This window comes from Pteropus vampyrus, unplaced genomic scaffold (assembly GCF_000151845.1).
Source record: "Pteropus vampyrus isolate Shadow unplaced genomic scaffold, Pvam_2.0 Scaffold14, whole genome shotgun sequence".
Lineage (NCBI taxonomy): Eukaryota > Metazoa > Chordata > Mammalia > Chiroptera > Pteropodidae > Pteropus > Pteropus vampyrus.
This window is the reverse complement of record NW_011888795.1, coordinates 5,123,002-5,141,676: the sequence shown is the minus strand read 5'-3', so window position 1 is coordinate 5,141,676 and position 18,675 is coordinate 5,123,002. Positions and strand designations below refer to the sequence as shown.

Here is an 18,675-nt window from a genome sequence, read left to right as displayed (position 1 = left end):
GTCAGCCACACTGTGTCCCTTATTTCATGTTACAGTCTTAGATTGTACTTGTTTTACAATTGGTTGCCCTCAAGCCCAGAGGGAACTGGGAGAAAGAGATCTTAGATCACAGATCATAGGTCATACCTTCCTTCACTACTATTGGAAAAATGAGTGGTGGTAATAAATCACTTATCCTTTACCTAGATAAGGAAAAAGCATGTTTGGTTTGTTTTGTTTTTTAGAAGAGCAGTGATCCTCAACGGGGGTGTGGAGAGCACAGTAGGAAGCATGAATGAATGCCTGGGTTAACTATAGCAACCAAAAAAAAAGAAAAAAAAGAAATATTGGTGCTCTTTCATCATTCCACATACATTTTCTAAATGCAAAGTTGCTAAAATTTTCTTAGACAGTGAGGATACACCAAATTTAGATCCTATATTTTTCCTATTAAGGGAGTGTTCATCTGAGGTCACAAGATTTTATGTTTGTCAAGGAAGGATATGGATCAAACCATTGAGAAATATGTTACCATAAATGTACCTAAGCTTTCTCTGAGGTGATATGATTCCTTTGGGTAGGGCCTGAGCTGGTGGGTTAGAAGTGGCTGGGTAAAAAAATTCTCCTTTCATAGTAATATTATGAAATTAAACTTCTTCCCTTGTTAAATACATTTTTAACTTCTAACTGTTTATGTCAATAAGTATGGAAGAACGAACTCAGATACCCCCAAAAATATCAGTGAAAAATAACAGTTATTTCCATAAAAGTCTTACGATTTTGAAGATAAAATTTTTCCAAGATCATGGACTCACAGTTTTCTTTCAAATGTATAATGAGAAAAAAAAAGTCAGATGGTTTATGTATCATTATTGTCCAGTGCCAATTTAGTGGACTATGTTGCCTGTGAAAAGTATCTGATAGGGTAGTGTATTTGGTTCTGGAAGAGAATGGATTGAAGTATTTAGGTAAAATAATTGATCTAAAAGTTAAGCTATAAATTATATTTCAAATCTTTTCTTAAGAACACATTTTGGAGGCACAAGAAAATGATGAGTCATAGCTTATTAATCTGCTAGGTTTTTAAACATTTTATAATTTTCACTTACACCTTTTAGTTGAGTTGTAATATTTATGATTAGTATTATTGAGGAAGAAAACTTAGGTTAGAAGGAGGATCAACTTACTCTTTTTAAATAAATGTTTAATGAGTATCAGTTACATATAAGATGGTATATGGGCCATAAAAAATGAGTAAGAAACAGTTCCTACACCATGAACTTTACATTTCCTAAGAGTAATGAGCATATACAGTCGTATTGGAGGACAGTTCTTCAGTGTCATATGAGAAGTGTGAGCAAAATATAAAGGTCAAAGAAAGACAATACCTCAAAGCAGAAGGATCAAGAAAGTCAACATGAATATGAATATGTAGGATGCAGCTGTACTTGGAAGGACAGGTAGGGCTTTCTAAGTCCTAGAAATTTAAGACAGAGCAAGGATTTCAGGTGAAGAATCAAGGATCAGCAGAAGAGTAGAGGTGGGACAAACGCTGGTATGCTCAGAAATGTCAAATAGTTCAGATGGAATTGAAAGTGTGAAAGAATTAGGAAATGAAGTTAGAAATGTAAGATAGAGTGGGCTCATGGAGGCCATAATACATTCACTATAGTGGCAATAATAAGCTATGGAAGAATTTGAGCAGAAGAGTGGTGTAATGAGATCTGTACTAGGGCTCGATAGATGGCTTTGCTCAAGACTGCCTGGAAGTATAAAATGCATTTCTCTGCATCACACATTGGTTGCCTGTTTTGCAAGAATATCCAACACCTTACCCACCTTCGGAAGGGTAGAAATGGATTATTTCTCAAGTCCCACATGACTTGTGTATTCTCTGCCTGTAGCTTTTTTTTTTTTTTTAATAGCGGTGGCCCCTTCCAAAGATAATTTGGGAACCATTGGTCTTGGTTTGTATGAATTGATGTAGTTATGTCCTATTCAAATATAACTATTAATAGTACCACTTTCACTTTCAAATGTGTTTCAGTTAGAAGACAAAGTTTCATATTCCTATCGTATATGGCCATTTTATAAACAGACCCCACTCTTTATTTCATTATTTTTCCCAATCCTTCAATCCAAAATGAAAAAGTAGTGTAAATTTGGCTGTAAACTGGATAGAGTGATTTCGATATCCCAGCCACAAATCATTTAGATTATTTCTCCCACAAACGGAAGCATTTCCTTAGAATTCTACACTTATAGAGCTAATTAAGTATAGTCATGGTGCTAGGCACCATAAAGAATGCTGAAATTACTAAGTTGCAATCACTGGCCCCTGAGAATTCACAATACTAGAGTGCATAGAAGGTGTTCAAGAATGACTCCAGTACAAAAGACACCACAAGGTAAGATACCTTCTCGTAAGATACACCAAAATTCGCAAAAACATTGAAATGGCCTCAAACTGTTCATGGCAAAGGTCATATTTCACATAGTTTAAAGATCAGAATTTAGCCCAGGGGGAAGGGAAGAAGGTCATTCTGTGTAAGGGGTAGAAAATAAATAAAAAATACAAGAACTGTACAGGACCAGATAAAAGAGTATGGTATATTGACTTGGAAAGAAAATGTTGATTTAAACACTGATCCGTATTCAATACATGTGTCAAAATGGAAAGATTTTGTAGAAAGAGCAACAAAAAATGATACGGGCTTTTATCTCAGTAGGAGCTAGAACACGTGCATATTTTGAAAGCACGGGTAGTGTTTAGAATTCAAGTTTGAAAACTTTTTCTGTGTGCTCCAGGGATAATAAGAGGCATTATACAGGGAGGGAAAAGAATTAGCCCAAAGGATTGCTTGCATTGGCGAAGATGAGGGTTTCCTGTTCTCATTCCTTAGACTTCTGTTGAGACAGATAAGGTGACTTACCCTCATAGGGATCCAGTAATTACATTCTTTAAAATTAATCAAAGCTGGGAACAAAATCCAGACTGAGTCTCTGTGTTAATTAGTATCAACTTTATTTGTTAAATAGCCATCTTGAATCAGGAGAAGAAAACTTTATTCTCTGGTCACTGCTCTAAATGCAAATAGTAATCCTGGAGCTAAATGTGAGCCAATATACGAAGTATGATGTTTGTCAAAGATTGAGAATTCCCAGTCTTAACTGGGAAATGATAGAGCAGAAGCAAATATGAATGTCCCATTGAAGAAACAAACAATCTCTGAAATTAAACAAACAACACTCCCAACAAAAATCAAGATCTTGGTATTTGAAACATAAAAATCTTTACCAGAAATTTTTCAAATTTTATTTTGTGCAAGGATACACATTTGCGTTTAAGATTTAAACAGAAATATTGAGGGAAAACATGTGTTTACCATATTAATATCCTGTCCTCTCACAATCTCCTTCATTACTTCTATTTCACCCAGGAAGAAAATTCAGGCTATTAAAGAGATAATAGCGAGGTAGAAGAGGGTAAGTTTATATGGGAGGAAACTCAGTCACTTGATTTAAAGGCAAAGAGAGTAGGTAGGAGGAGAACTGGGCTCTAGGATAAATGAAGGAATGTCCAAGCTTGTAGCTCATTTCTTCCTCTTTCTTACCAACCAAACCCTCCACATGCATAAAGTGGATTTAGAAAATTATCCAATGTTAGCACACGATTGTCTTGCTTTTAACTCTGTGCAGACATTAGGAGAAACAATGAATTTCCATAAACTACCACCTCGCTATACAACCTCCTTTGTAGAAATAAGTAGTTAAATGAAATGTCTGTAAAGTCTTTTCAGAAAAAGTACTTTATACTTCCTCGCTTTTGATTTTCTTGTTTGAACTGATAATATAGCCCACCTATACTATTCAAAAGGATTCATTTCCATCTCTTGACCTCCAAAAAGTCTTGGATAGTTCTTTATTTCATGTTTAATAATGACTAACTTTACACAATTTATGTTTCTTTTCCAAAGACAAACTACAATAGGACTGTCCTGTAGATTGAAGTTAAGATGGCTTCACCACATAATATTCACCTGTCAACTTAAAATTAAGTAACTGGTGTTTAGATAAAGCACATGTTGGTTTCAGGAGAGGAAATAACTGGCCAGAATAAAACATTTTTGGAATGTAGTGGATGAGTGTAGAGTATAAATTGATATCTCGTGCAAAAATTGTGATCTAAATTGCATTTTGTCTGTATTCCTTAAATAGCCACAAAAAAAAAAAAAAAATCCTTATAAAAGCTGAAAGAGGAAATTTTGAGTCAAACTGTGGTGTGTTGCCAGAGGCGGAAATTTATGAAACACTCTCGCCAGCTCTTCTGGAAACACTACAAAAGAAATAGTTCTACTTTCTTATTGGTGCTAAAGCCACTAATAGGTGCAGTTTAGCATAATACCCCTATGAGAATTACCACCCCTAAAGTGAGCTTGCCTTGGAAAAAACTCTGTACAGGCATTTACTTTTTCCTTTTAAGCTTGCGCAAAACACCCAAAGGGGCCATTTCCAATCCAGGCAGTGATCTTTCTCAAGTTTATTCTTTCTCAGATCACAGAGACAATGGGGAATATGCCCTGTTTACTCAAATCAGTCTGGATTAGTGTCACTCTATTGATGGAGTTAGAATTAAAAGGAAAACCATTACCCTCTCAAAGGGCAACATCAGATGTTTTGGGAATGGCTTGATTACTTTTAAATAGACCATGTGAGACTCTGTCACCAGACTAAGGTTGAGGACTCCACAAGACACACACAGAGTGGTAACACTGGGTGAGGTAGAATGCCCTTTATAAGCTATAGGCCTGGGAAATCATTTCAATAGACAGTCTCAAAGAGCTTGAAAGGCTGAAATTCAGAACAGTAAGATTTCAGAGAAGAGACTTTTTCTGCCTTCTTTCTGTAATCCAACACCAAGCCCCAAATATTTATTTCCAGGTCAAATCCTTCCCTGTTTTTAAGCCTCTGCTTAGGGGTTACTTCGCCCTTAAACATTTCTCAGATCCCCCTATTCTGAATAATTCCCCTTTCTTCCTCTGAACTCTGTGCTTCTCTGTTCCTCCCTCATTACTCTCCATGTGGACCTGATGCCTTTTTCCCACCTCTAGACCGAAGACTCCTAGAGAGTAGAGGATGTGTGGTATGCTTGAAGGGGTATCTTCAGATAACAACATGGCATGTTGTAAATACTTACAGAAATGGCTTTTTGTAACTGACCTGTGCAAAAAGCCAAGCAATCACACACATTGTACAAGCCCTGTCTTTACCTGTATGTAATGAATCATATGGTTTTCCTTGACATCTTGCAAGGGATTTTTTGTTTTGTTTTTGTAATGAGCCCAGGTATTTATTTATGTCCATACTTCAAGTGGCAAGAAAGTTTTTAAAAGACAGGGCAGTTTCTTGAGTAAGGAATGACTTGTGCTCTAACAGAGGTAAACAGTGTAAAGTGTGTGCTGCTTTCACTTAATTGATTGCCCATGAGGACAGAGAATGTGTTTGATTTTTTTAAAAAAACTGAACAGATTAGATTTTTATCTGGCTTCGCAGTCCATTTTTAAGTGTTTATTTGCTCCCACACTGTTCCCTTGATTCATTTTCTCCCCTGCATGTCTCTTGATCATCACCAAAGATCTGGTTGGTTTGCACTGGGCGAACAGCTTGATGATTTGCAAATACTTTTCTCTTTTATTTTCTATGGTGTTGTTATTAAAGGATGTCTGGGAAATCTTGTGTCATTTTGCTCTTAACCCTGGTGTCCCATTCTTTTTCTGTTCAAATAAGACACTAATGAGCTGTTGTAATTATTAAACTGATTGATTGATCGTTACTTTCATAATGGGCTAAACAGAATGAAAAAAATAGATGAGTGTCTTTCAAAGTAAGGCATGTTTTCTGCATAGTTGGAAATTTCTGTTTTATTTTGCAATTAAAAGTGACAGCTTAAAGGAACAGTCCAGTGTTATATAAGTCAACATGTCTAATTACGAAGCATAGTAAATAACTAAAAACTTTAATTAACTCAAATATAATAAAAAAAATGTAGCAATCTGTGAAGAACTTGACAAGCAAAAGCAAATTAGAACTTATGAAACAGTGCTCCTCATTTGAATATGTATAGAATATAAGACTGAGAAATATACTCCTTGTCTCATGCTTTAGTTTTCCATTTGCAAACAAACACTAGTGTTTCAACCTCTGAGTGTGTTGTCAAGTCTGGAAAATGAAGTCATAAATTCAGACCATTTGCAAGAAATGGTTTGTAAGCCTGATAAACTACAATCTCAGTTCCTCAAAACATACATTCATAAGCCCTTAATTATGGCATTATTCTAAACTGAATTCTGGCTAACTGGGCAGAAAATCATGGACATTAAAGAGGGAGGGACCAATTTGTGGTCTATCTACCAAAAAGTAATGTTTTACTCAAAGCTTTTTTTCTGGGTAGTGTTTTTCCTAAGCAACCTACACTTGGCCACAAGTACCATTGATAGGAAATGAATAATTATATGACCATAAAGATTTAGATTCTTATTGTTGACCTAGATACATTAGAAACAAAATCTAGACCATCAGAGAAAAAACACTGCCTTGGCACAAAAATGTGCATGTGTTTGCTTCAAGGAAGTAGAAGCTCATTAATAAACTTCCCAGCTAGGTGTGAGCTACCAAGTATTACTCATTGCCTTGTGAGTGACAGGACTGGCTATTCTGCTACTAGTTCCCATAAAAGTTAAAACTAAAAGCACAATTCCCACCTACAAAAAAACAATGTAAAATACAAAGTAAAGGTCACAGAGATTATTTGGAGATGCACTGTAACATTCACCTGGCAGTCATACATACAGAGATGAATCCAATTTGGAGACAGACTTACTTCAGCATAAAAATCGATATTTAGTTATGTCAGAATATAAGAGATACTTTCTGAAAGAGATCTTTATTTTGAAAGATTTTGCATTTATTCTTTCAATAAATATTTCTTGAGCACCTACTGTGTCTCAGACACTGTTCCAGATATGAGACTCAGCACTAAACATGCTAGATATAATAGCTCATGAACTTATGGTCTAGCAGAGAAATCCATTAAAAATTAATACAAATAATTAATTTCAATTATAATTATATGCTGTAAAGAGAAAGAGTGCTATGACAGTGTGAAACAAAGGAGAATATCTATGTGAGCAAATAAGACTTCTGAGAGATGTCGTTGAAACTAAAAGCTGCAAGGTGAATGAAGAAACAGACTACATTTGCAAAAGGCTTGAGGAATGAAGGAGTTTTTCGCTTTTAAAAACCTATAAGAATGCTTAGTTGGTCTTTCTTTAGGGAGTGAAAGAGAGAGTTTCATATACTGCAGAATAGGCCATTTTAAAGACTGGGGCCTTTATTTTAAGAGAGTTGGAACTCACTCAAGGTATTCAAGCTCGACAGTGACATGATCACATTTGTAGTGAATTTCAGGTGGTAGCCCAAGGAGTTCAGTCTCTTTTTGCAATTACACATAATCTAGGAATGGTTAAAGTTTTATATCTTGTTTTTAATGAAGGGAAAACATTTCTTTAGATATAAAAGAGGCATGCTTGCATTGAGTATAACTTTTATATAAAAATTCCAGGCAGAAATTTGAGTGACTCCAATGGACATGCAATCAGAATGAGGATACTTAAAAAAGCGGGTTCTCCAACCAGATTTACTGGTTTCACATTTGGGCTTTGTCACATACTACCTTGAGCAAGTTACTTCATCTTGTAGAGCTTCAATTTCCTTATCTATAAAATATGTATAAAATATGAAGTAATAATGCCACCTTGCTCAAATGGAGAAAGTACATGCAAACACTTTAACATGAAGTGAGGAACACAATAAGGACCCAGAAAGCGTATTTATCTATTTATTTATTTTTATATATACTTATATATAAAATTATATATATATATACTTTATTATAAATTTTATATATATTATATATATATATACTTTATATATATATACTTTATATATAAGTATAAATTTTATACTTATATATAAAATTTTATATATATACATATATATGTATATGTATATGTGTGTGTGTGTGTGTATATATATATATATATATATATATATATATATATATATATATATATACCTTCTAGTTCTCCAGAAAGAGTATTTATAATAGTAATGGTAGTAATAGCTCATATTCTTTTCATAGAAAGGATTGAATATGGATGTTAACTATGTTTCACATTTTTCAAAATCTTGTAAACAACTAAAATTAATATTACTTTATTGAAATTTAGATGTCTTAAGTTTCAGATCCTGGTGAGCTAAACTATCCCCTGTGGTAAAATGTCCACTACAGTTAATCATCCCATTGTTTTAAGTCATAATTTCTGATATAGACTAGACAGATACATTATCGAAATTCTTTTAAAATATTTTAGACTCACTTTAAAAACCAACGAAGCATTATTGATGAGTTTCTAAAGTCACTGTAGTATGCTTTCCATACAAATGGCCTAAATTTCACTGAAAATTTCCATCATATATATACTTCCTTCTCTTAACATTGTTATGTCTGCTAAATAAATCTATCAAAACAGTGATTGTTATAGATAGAAAATATCCTCAAACATATTTTTGTTCTAACTTCAATAAATAACTCTTGGTTCATTTTATAGAAACTAAAACTGTATATTTTTTCTAATATCTGGATCAAGAATTACTGAATATTGAAATTATACCTTTATGCTTTCTGCTAAGCTCAATGCTTCCTTGGTATGTAATGGTATATTTCTTTCATAATGGAGATGCTCATGATTATAATTTTGTTCATTTGTTATTATTACTGGAAGGGAGTACTCACTGAAATCATAGAATTTCAAGTTTATTTTTCCTTAATTGAGCTCTACACCACGTAATTTAGCTACATTCAGATTGAATTTTAACTTCAACACATTTCACACTTCCTGGCTTTCCAAATACTGTGTATAATATTTTTTGACATTGTTTTCCGCCTGATCAGCCAGCTTTATATTTATTTGTCTCACTCGCCATTGTCTGCCTTAGTGGCTTTCAGGAAGCTCTCTCCTAAGTTATGGAATCTTGGTCCTCAAAGCAGTCTTGAAATTTTGTATAAGAACTTAAAATATTCTAGCAAGTTCTCTGCCTACTGTCTTTCTAGGTTTATGTGTGCTTAAATGCTTTACTCTTAAATTTTATTATAAATTCTGAATATATTTTACCTCCAAGCATTAGCCTTTTAGATTCATTTGATCTACAAAGAAGTATTTTACATCTAACAAAATCTGTTTTTGAGAAAAATGTAGTGCTAAATAAATTCTTAAGGTGGGAAGAAGGTACTCTAACTTAACGTTATAATACAAATATCTTCTTGACCTCGAATGGAGCACTTTAAGTCAATTGTGTTTAATTCTAGCATAAAACAAACTATCATTCTTTGAAGTGACACAGGTGGTAGAAGACTGAAAAATGACAACTATTTCTCCCTAAGGCAGTGCTTGTTGAAAAGTCACTATCCTGCTAATATTTGTGGGTGAAAATGTAGTTCTGTCTGCTAGAGCATAATCGAATGAATGCCTTGTAAAGCCAGGGTCATGAAGAAAACTGTTTTCTTTTCCCAGAAGGGGCTTTAGAATGTTCACAAAAGCTCCTCCACGAAGTCTGAGGTGAAAGGTTATATCAGCTGAGGAAACTATATATGCTGCGTGAAACATTTTAAATTTCTAGGCTTAAAGAAAAAAGTCATTTTTTTTTAAAGCAATCTCATGGCATTTTTAAAGAGCTTTGAGGATGAGGATGGTCATATCTACCAGAATGTTAGAATTGTCTCACCTTCATATTTTGATGATCAGAATCAATCTCCCTATGGGAAACTAAGATGCAAGTTGTTCAAGTTCTTTGCCCAGGGGTATACAGCACATCAGTATTAGTGTGAGACTTAGACCCCACATCACCAAGTCTAAGTTCAGAGTTCTTTTGCATGACTAGGATCCATTCAGGAATGTTAGGAGTGTTAAAGAATGTTCAAGTCCCTAGTCTCATCAGCAGTCAGTCAAAGGTTATAAATATTTCCTCCAAGTGAAATTTGGGCAAGTTATTATTTTCTGTGGCAAGGGAACATTTAAATTGTGGTAAATAAATTATGATTCTATATCCCAAGAGTAACCTCTCCTATCCCTGATTTGGCTTTTATTCCTTTTTCTTATTAACCTTTTGCCATACATTGCTGGCTATCATTGCCATGTTGTCATAAATCAGCTATTACAGATAGTAATGTCTGGGAAAGAGAACTTATAAAATTTCCCTTATACAGATAAATTAGAGGACTGAGATTTTAAGAAACATAAATTATAACTAAGTCCCTGTTTCCATTATACTGGTCAAATGACTTGAATGGAATCCTTTTCTGATGTTAAATTCTTTTGTAGGAAGGTAAGTGCACCATCAACCTTAAATAAGTATAAACCCAGGTATTCAACACTAAATTTTGTTTACAGCAATATATACTGATACATTATTTCTGAGATGATGAAAATTCAGGCCCACAATATGTGCAGAATTTCAGATCATTAAACGATGAATCCAGGAAAGAAAAATAAAATAAAACTAAAGGGATTGCATTTATAGGACAATTTGAAAGCAGTGACCAGTCAGGGAAGATCGAATCTTCTATATTGCTTTTTTAAAAAATATATATCTTGTTATTTTAATTCTAGGCATCTAAATTGAATTTTAGTGAAGAAATAAATCAGAGTCCGTGGATGGCTATCAGAATGAAAAACGACTTATGGGGGAGAAAAAAACAAAATAATAAGAAAATACTCTTCTTAGATTTGGCAATGGTAGTTATATTTGTTTTTTTTTCTTAATGATGAAAGCAAACAGTGTGAGATTCAGCCCCTGGGTATCCCTATACTTATCACACCAGCTTCATGTTTCAGAAACCCCCTGGGCTGTTCTGTAATTATCTGGAATATACTAAGTCTCTGTGACTAAGGTGTGTTTCATCTTTTATGTGGTCAGATCAGCTCATCTATTATGAACTTTAATATATTTCAGCTACAGATATTGGCTATTTTTCTGAGTCCAGTCTGTTAGTCTTCTATTTCAAAGTTATTTTATAGGAAATGAAGCATCTGTTTGAATTCAGAGGAAATTGATTGTTTATCAGGCTTACAGCAGATATCAGACAAATTGTATTTATGTTTGCCTATTACATTTTGTGGAAAGAAGACTTTCCTTTTTCAGTTGTGAGAAGATGGATATAAAACATTTTTCATTCATTCATTCATTCATTCATTCATTCATTTACTGTAGAATATATTAAGGCTATTCTGAGATCAAGATATCTTGTGGTTAGAAAGGGACAATTTACTTCTTGTTTCATTTCAAATGTTTTAATAGTTTTGTTACATAAGAAACACGTGAGATATATGGAACCCCTGGAGAGTTCTTCCAAGGACAGTTTTTGTGACTTATAGGAAAGTGTCATGTTTTTATTTGAAATAGGCGTTAAATTAGCATCCCAGTATAACGCAGGTTTCTCCCCTCTGTATTTATGAAATTTTTGACAGTAAAGAAGGGGAACAATACTGCTCTCTTCATCCCACCAGCTTCATTTCAGTGGAAAATAAAGGATAAATATTATTCACATAAATCTGGCACAGAATCTAGCTTCACAGGCATGCAGAGTATGCCATCATGAAGAGTCCTATACTTTGTTTAAATCTCTGCTATCAGCATTTTGGAACTCTTAATAATTTATGAACAACAGGCCCTGTATTTTCATTCTGCAACGAGCCCTACAAATTATTTTTCAGCTCCTGCCTATGTAATACTTGTTCTTCGTGGCTATTCTGGTCTGCCCTTGCCTCCAATCGTACGCTGTCAACATTCCACTCTCACTTCAAATCAAAGAAATAAGCAAATAAGAAACTTCTGTTGTTGTTAACTAAATGTTTTTTTTTTTTTTAAATTAAGTACTAAAGAACTGTTTACTATGGCAGGTTTATGACACTGATTTTTAGTAAAGCTGTAGAAAGTCCAAATAGATTTCCAATACTACAGTTCTTTCTTTAGTGGGTTTGTTGTTTGTGTTTTAGGCTAATTATTTTAAAGTTTGTAGTGTTGGTTTTATGCACTTTTATTTTTTAAGATGGTTGAGTATACTACTTGGCTTCTGTTTATTTAAAGTAAAATTTAGAAAAATTTTAAATTGAAATATGTTTTGCCATTTTTTTCTTGGATAGTAAACAGCTTTTTTGCTCAAACCTGAGAAAGCTTTAAGTTATAAATTGAGGCATTAGCTTTGGAAGCAAATACTGTTGTTGTTAAGTAAAAAATTTCACTTAGAACTGTATGGAATTAAAAATGATGGCATTCGAAAGCAAACCCATCATCACCAACAGGGCTATTAATGACTTTGGGAATATACTTTCTGCTTCTTTGGTCCACCCAAATTGTTCAGCCCAGGGGTCTCTGTTGTGCTTCCAAGGTAAATGGAGTTTTCATTTCTCTTAAGTCCTTCAAGAAGCGCTGAGTGTTTGCTCACTGGCTTTTAAACCTGGATCCCAAAACTTCTCTCTTTACATATATTGAAAAAAATTTCAAAAGGGCCTTGTTTCTTTGTTCTTATCCAAGCCTACAATTAGCCGAAGTTCCATTCTGTGTAGTTAGAAGGAGGAGTAAAAGGGTGGCCCAACAGGCATTTCACTGCCAGTGTGAAAGTGCTCCTCCAAGTTTCTTTGTCCTTTTTGTCAGGGACCGCTGCCTCTCTAATTGTACTGCTGTAGGGAAGCACGTGCCTCTGGGAGCATTATCTGATTCCTACAAGGACGTTCAGGAGTGCTTTGTATATTGACCCTTAACTTGAACACAAATAATATCTTTTCAATCCCCTTCCTAGGCAGTTGCCGCGGGCTTGGAATCCTAACAGCTTTAATTTAGCCAGGAGTGTGGACACATTTGAACACGCCTCAGGTTTTAATTTTTTTCTTCCCTAGTTGTCTTACCTGCAGTTTTGCCATACCTGTCAAGAGGGGAAGTTGGAGATGAAGGAGAGGAGAGGAATAGGAGCTGTAGAAGCCAGAAGGGAGAGAAGGCGAGACAAACAGCTGCTCTTGTCAGCATGGGGATAAGTGTAAAGAGATTAATAGTTATTTGAAGAGCAAATGGGGACATGGCATTCGGCAGTGGAATGCGAATGTATAAATGTAATGGAATGGGCATGCGACCGTTAACATTTAGACAGATGGTCTCTGGACTGAATGGAATGGCAGAGCCCAGTTCTCCTCTCCATGGGAAGTGAAATACGTAAAGCGAAATATGTCAAGTTTAGGAAAATACTTTCATTAAATGTAACGTTTAATTCAATTTTTTAAGCATTTCTTTGCAAGTTTGTTCTTCTCTGTAGTTTTACTTAGTCTGGAAATTTAAGAGTTATATTTCAGTCCAAGAGCCAGACGACTCATTTCCTTTATAAAATATGTACCACAGGAATGCCTTTCTCTTCTTGCTTTTGGTTTGGTTTCCCTTTGTTAACCTGTAGAAACAATGAGATTTCCATGTGTCAAAAGGTTTTACTAAGGGAAAACTGTGCCGTAGGCTGGTTGCCCCTTTAGGAAATGTATCCGATTTGACTCAGGTTTAGGAATGACTTGAATTATCTGAGCAGGCTGGCAGTTGTGATGGCTGGGCAGGGCCCTGGACTCGGAATCAGAAGATTTGGTTTCAAAATCCCTACTCTGTGTATTATCCGATGCTTGAGCAAATTGCTTCCCCTCTATGATACTAATACCGTAAAGTTGTTTTGCTGAGAAGAAATTAATTAAGTCTTTCCATAAACATCATATTGAGTACTTTCTCTGTGGTAGGGTCCATTCATATAAACGCATCTGGCAGAAGAGCTATTTGAGCTAATGTACTTCTGCATTATATCAAATATAGAATTTATTCATAACTCAATGGTATGTCTTGTACATGTTCTACTCTAGAAAAGAATAAACTGCTATAAAGAAAATGGAAGAACAGATAAAAAAAATGAAATGTGGTTGTGTTTGGATGATATACTCGCATGTTTCCTTTTAAAATATTTAGTTGCCTCTCCCTGGCCCTGCTACCCATGCCTCTCCAGTTCTTATGAAACTTGCCCTTGGGGTAAACTCTTGATACCCTGGGACAAAATTTAGAATTATAAAACTATACATTATATGTTCTATATACAATAATTTGGTGCTTAAATCCCCTCGAGAACATATCTACCAGGTGGTCTTTCTCATTTGAATACCACAGTAGAAGAAATAAAAAATGAAAAAGCAGGCAGTATTTATTCATTTCTAAAAACTCCTCAGCAGCTACTTAGTACTGGACACATTTGTCCTGTTTGTGAATAAGCACATATTCTACTTTCAAAGGCTCTTGAGAAGATCACACTCTCCAAAGGCTGCGTATAAGAGCTGTGTGATCTGTGCAGGTCGTAACAAAACACACACGCCTGAAACTTCTCTGGTTTCTGTGTATTACAAATTGCTCATTTGGCCTCGAATGTGAAGTGCTACAGACCTGAGGTTGAGCTCTGCAGAATGCATACACCAAATGATGCCATTTTGTGGAGCAATGATCTGCAACTTAAATGGCTAACATTGGCGTTTCTGGGTGTCCTGCAGCCACAGTACACGAACTTGGGGCTCCTGAACAGCATGGACCAGCAGATTCAGAATGGCTCCTCGTCCACCAGCCCGTACAACACAGACCATGCGCAGAACAGCGTCACGGCGCCCTCGCCCTACGCGCAACCCAGCTCCACCTTCGACGCCCTCTCGCCGTCGCCAGCCATCCCCTCCAACACTGACTACCCAGGTCCGCACAGCTTCGACGTGTCCTTCCAGCAGTCCAGCACTGCCAAGTCGGCCACCTGGACGGTAAGAGCACTGGGCGCCAATAGATATACCATTAAACTTGACTGCCAAGTACAAGGGTCTTCATCATCCCCCAGGGACTTTTCCACCATCAAAGCTTAGAGATCGATATTGAATCATGGAAAACTCCCTGTCCTCTAAGGACATTTAGTTTTTGAATATTTAACACTGAACCAGAGATGGAAAAAGTGCCGTCTCTCTTGGGAAAGCCCGGATCTGGGAACCAGAGGCCTGTATTCTGACTGGCTCTTAGCAATTTCAGCCGATGTGTCCTTGTCTGTTTCATGCTGTTGGAAGGTCCTTTGTGTGAAAGTTTTTGGAAAAATGTAAAGCATTATGCCAACAAGCATTATCATAATAATAGATATGTGCTTGCAGTCCTCAGAATGTAGAATAGTTACCAGTCATTATTTTGAGGAAGTAAATGTCACATTAAGGTATGATTTTAAAAATCAATAAAATCAAAACAAGAAATTAAAATCTCATTTTCTAAGCAAGGGCTAAATTTGTTTATACATGTAGTTTCTATAACATGAATCATGATTTATTGATACATGTATTTTTATTACATTTAGAAATATTTTTTTCCCCAAAAAAGAGCCTCTAACACTATCTCAGAATCCTGAATTAGTCCCAAAGTATTCTGATTTAAAATATTTGAAAAATTTTTTTCCATGTATAACTTTTCTAAGAGAATGTGGAAAATTTTTCAAAACTTCAAAAGGTACAAGAATGTTTATTCTATTTTAAAGTTTATTTTGTAATGTATTATAACATGAATAAAACTCAAATATAAGCAGAGTGGAAGGAGACCTACAAGACTGGTTTTAACTGGTCAAAGAATGCCCAAGACCAAGGTGGCATGCTGTTTGTCAAACAATTTAATGTTTTCATGGATTATAGAAATGCTTCCAAATATCATCAGCTCGTTGATAAAAATAGCTTTAGAATTTTTTTAACCCTTTTTTTCACTCTTTTTGGCAAATAGGTTTCTTTGGAAAGCATTTCTCTTTTTATGTTACAGTATCCAGTTCACTACAGCCTTTAATACAGTTGAACAGAGTTTATGAATAATCTGCATTTGTGACACTACATTTTAACATAATTTCTCATTTTGTCCTCACTTCTTTATGACCTTGGTAGCACATGTTTTTAACTCCTATTCTTGTAGTGAGGAAAGCTGAAGAATGTGGAGGTTAGGTGACATCCCTAAAATTAACAGAGGCTTTTGTGTAGTTGGACCTGTTTCTGAGTCTGCCCTCGACCACTGGATTGTGTCCTTTCTTCCTCTTTTCATCATTTCAGGTCAGGGGGTCCAAAAATAATTTTAAAAAATTATTTTAGTGCTCTTCGTTAATGGTTTGAGAAGCAGTTCTGTCATGGTTCATATTTCAACCATAAAGTCTAAGTATTAGTTTAAAACTTAATCTCTCTTCTATGCATTATCAATTGTGTCAGAATCTTTAGTCTCTTTTATAGTAATAATCCTGGAGATGGACACTAAAGGTGAGTCAACTTAGAGACCATAGGCCTTAAATAAATATAGATTGATCAGTCTAAGTAATCTTTTGCTGAAAAAACCATCAAATAACTATTTTATAAGTGGAACACCGATGTGTTTTAGAATAGGAGTCACCAGTTTGAATGTTTGCAATCACTGATCTTCAAGGCTGACCATTTCTTCTTTGGCATACTCAGGCAAGGCTCCACTATATTAAGAGTAAGCACGTCTGAAAGGATGATGGGAATATTGGGGCCGCTAATGATTTGTTACTTTCCTTCTAAAATGGTTTAAGAACCATAAGGATGGAGCTTGATATAAGTACAACATTAAAATTGGTCTTTCTCCTCTCTTCCTTACCACCTCCTCCTACAGAAATCTTAGGTCTTTTTTTCAGATTTAGCACAACTCTCAACCATCTTTGATCAAAGCCCCTCTCTCAAAGAAGTAAATTGTCTCACGAAAAAAGGCTGGAGATTTTTACCTAAATGGTAGGTTAAAAAGAAAAGAAAATATTTTGTGGAGCACACCGGTAAAGTTTCTTGACCTATGGCAACAGTGATAACAGTATCCTGAGAAAGGGGGTAAGCACTATGGTAATGGCAAAGAGGACTGGGTAGGAGCCAGAAAATCAGGCTTCTTGTCTTGATTATGTTTGTGACCTTCACTTCATCTTCCTAGAGTTTAGTCTGCCTCTAATGAAGACAAGAATGAGTATGGTGAAACCTATTCTCTTAATGTGAGATGTTATTGACATGTTATTAATAATCAGCATAGACCATTCTTAGGACAACTTAGGTTCAAATCAGGTATTTTGCCTGCCATTAATGAGTGACCTTAGTTAAGCTGTTCTGTCTTTCCTGGGTTTCTGTTCAGTTGTTTACCATCTACTATATAGATTTTACAGAATAAGCTGATTAAATGAGATTTCCATTCTTTCCTAGTAGTGTATCACATGGTCGTTATATTTTTATTCAGTTCTTTCTTGTTCACAATCATTTATTTTAGGCCCTGGTGCATTTCTTCTAAATCTAGCACACTTGAACTCTATCTGAGTAGCTACTGAAATCACTTGACAAGATGTAAGTTCTTAGCCTTGGACACCAGTGTCTTATACATAGAGGCATCTAACTCTTTGACCCAAATTATATATCATTAATTTATGAGTAGGCCTCACATTTTTAAAGTGTTTTCTCATATATTTATCTTATTTGAGCCTCATAACCAAGGCTGTATCCCAGTCTTATAAAGAGACATCGAGACGTACTAGTTACATAGCTAATAACAAGCCAAGGAGAGAGAGGAACCCAGGCCCCCCTCACTCCCAGTTCAAGTCTCTCCACTGCCCTATTGAGACTGTCTTCCCTCTTGATTAATAGAAGGCACTGATGTACAGGGACAAGTAGTATGGAGCCGAAGTCTAACTGATGGAGGACCTTTTTTCATGACATATTACACAACACCTAATTCTTAGGCATCTGTGCTGTTTAAAGCAATTTTTCAAAATAAAACACTATATTTTAAAACTGCCCACAAACTGGAAGCAGCAGAAGCAGCTGTCATTAGGAGTTGGCCACAGTTACTACATAGACTTCTGGTGATTCTTTAATAAAAATCTTTTTAGTACCATTTTATCACTTGTCATCCTTCCGTATCGAGATTTCTCTTTTAAGTTCTGGTTTTACTCAGAATTACTGCCAAAATACAATTAATACATTTAAAGTATATATGCATATTTCCTTTGCTTTCTCTGTGTTTTAAATAACAAATGTGATTGTGTTTTCAGTTCCATAAAAATATGGTATTTATTTTAAACTTCTTCCAATGAAATAAAGTGAAGTGTGATAATGTTGTTCCATATTCTCTTTTCACACACCCAAATCAACACTGAATTTAACGTTTCGTTTCAGACTTTCTTATTTCTGCAATGTAATTGCCACTAGTTATCAAGTCCTCCCCTTTAATTTAATGAAGTGCTGGTCTACTGTTGTCGCTGGGAATCATCAGTAATAGGACAGTTGACAGAATGATTATTTGGAAATGGCAAGAAACTAAGGTGCAGATTTCTACCCTGAAATTTACTAGCAGCATACGGGACCTGCCCACAGACTTCAATCTGTCTAAACCTCACTTTCCTCACCTACAAATGGGAATGCTAATACTTTCTTGTGAAGATTACGTGACATGTGTAAACTCACCTTCTAGCACTTGGCTAGTCATAGGCACACAAGTGTTTTTTGAGTCTGAATTGATATCTCTTTGTTTCAC

At 35.3% G+C, this 18,675-nt stretch overlaps 1 protein-coding gene across 5 annotated transcripts in view; it reads left to right on the top strand.

The window, feature by feature from the left end:
* TP63 (tumor protein p63) overlaps positions 1–18,675 on the top strand; it is a 214,546-nt gene that overhangs the window by 126,199 nt on the left and 69,672 nt on the right. For all 5 annotated transcript variants that reach the window (XM_011381558.2, XM_023525778.1, XM_011381554.2 and 2 more), the window contains one exon: positions 14,655–14,909. In XM_011381558.2, the coding sequence (XP_011379860.1) occupies positions 14,655–14,909 (255 nt within the window). The remainder of the gene's footprint in view (positions 1–14,654; positions 14,910–18,675) is intronic.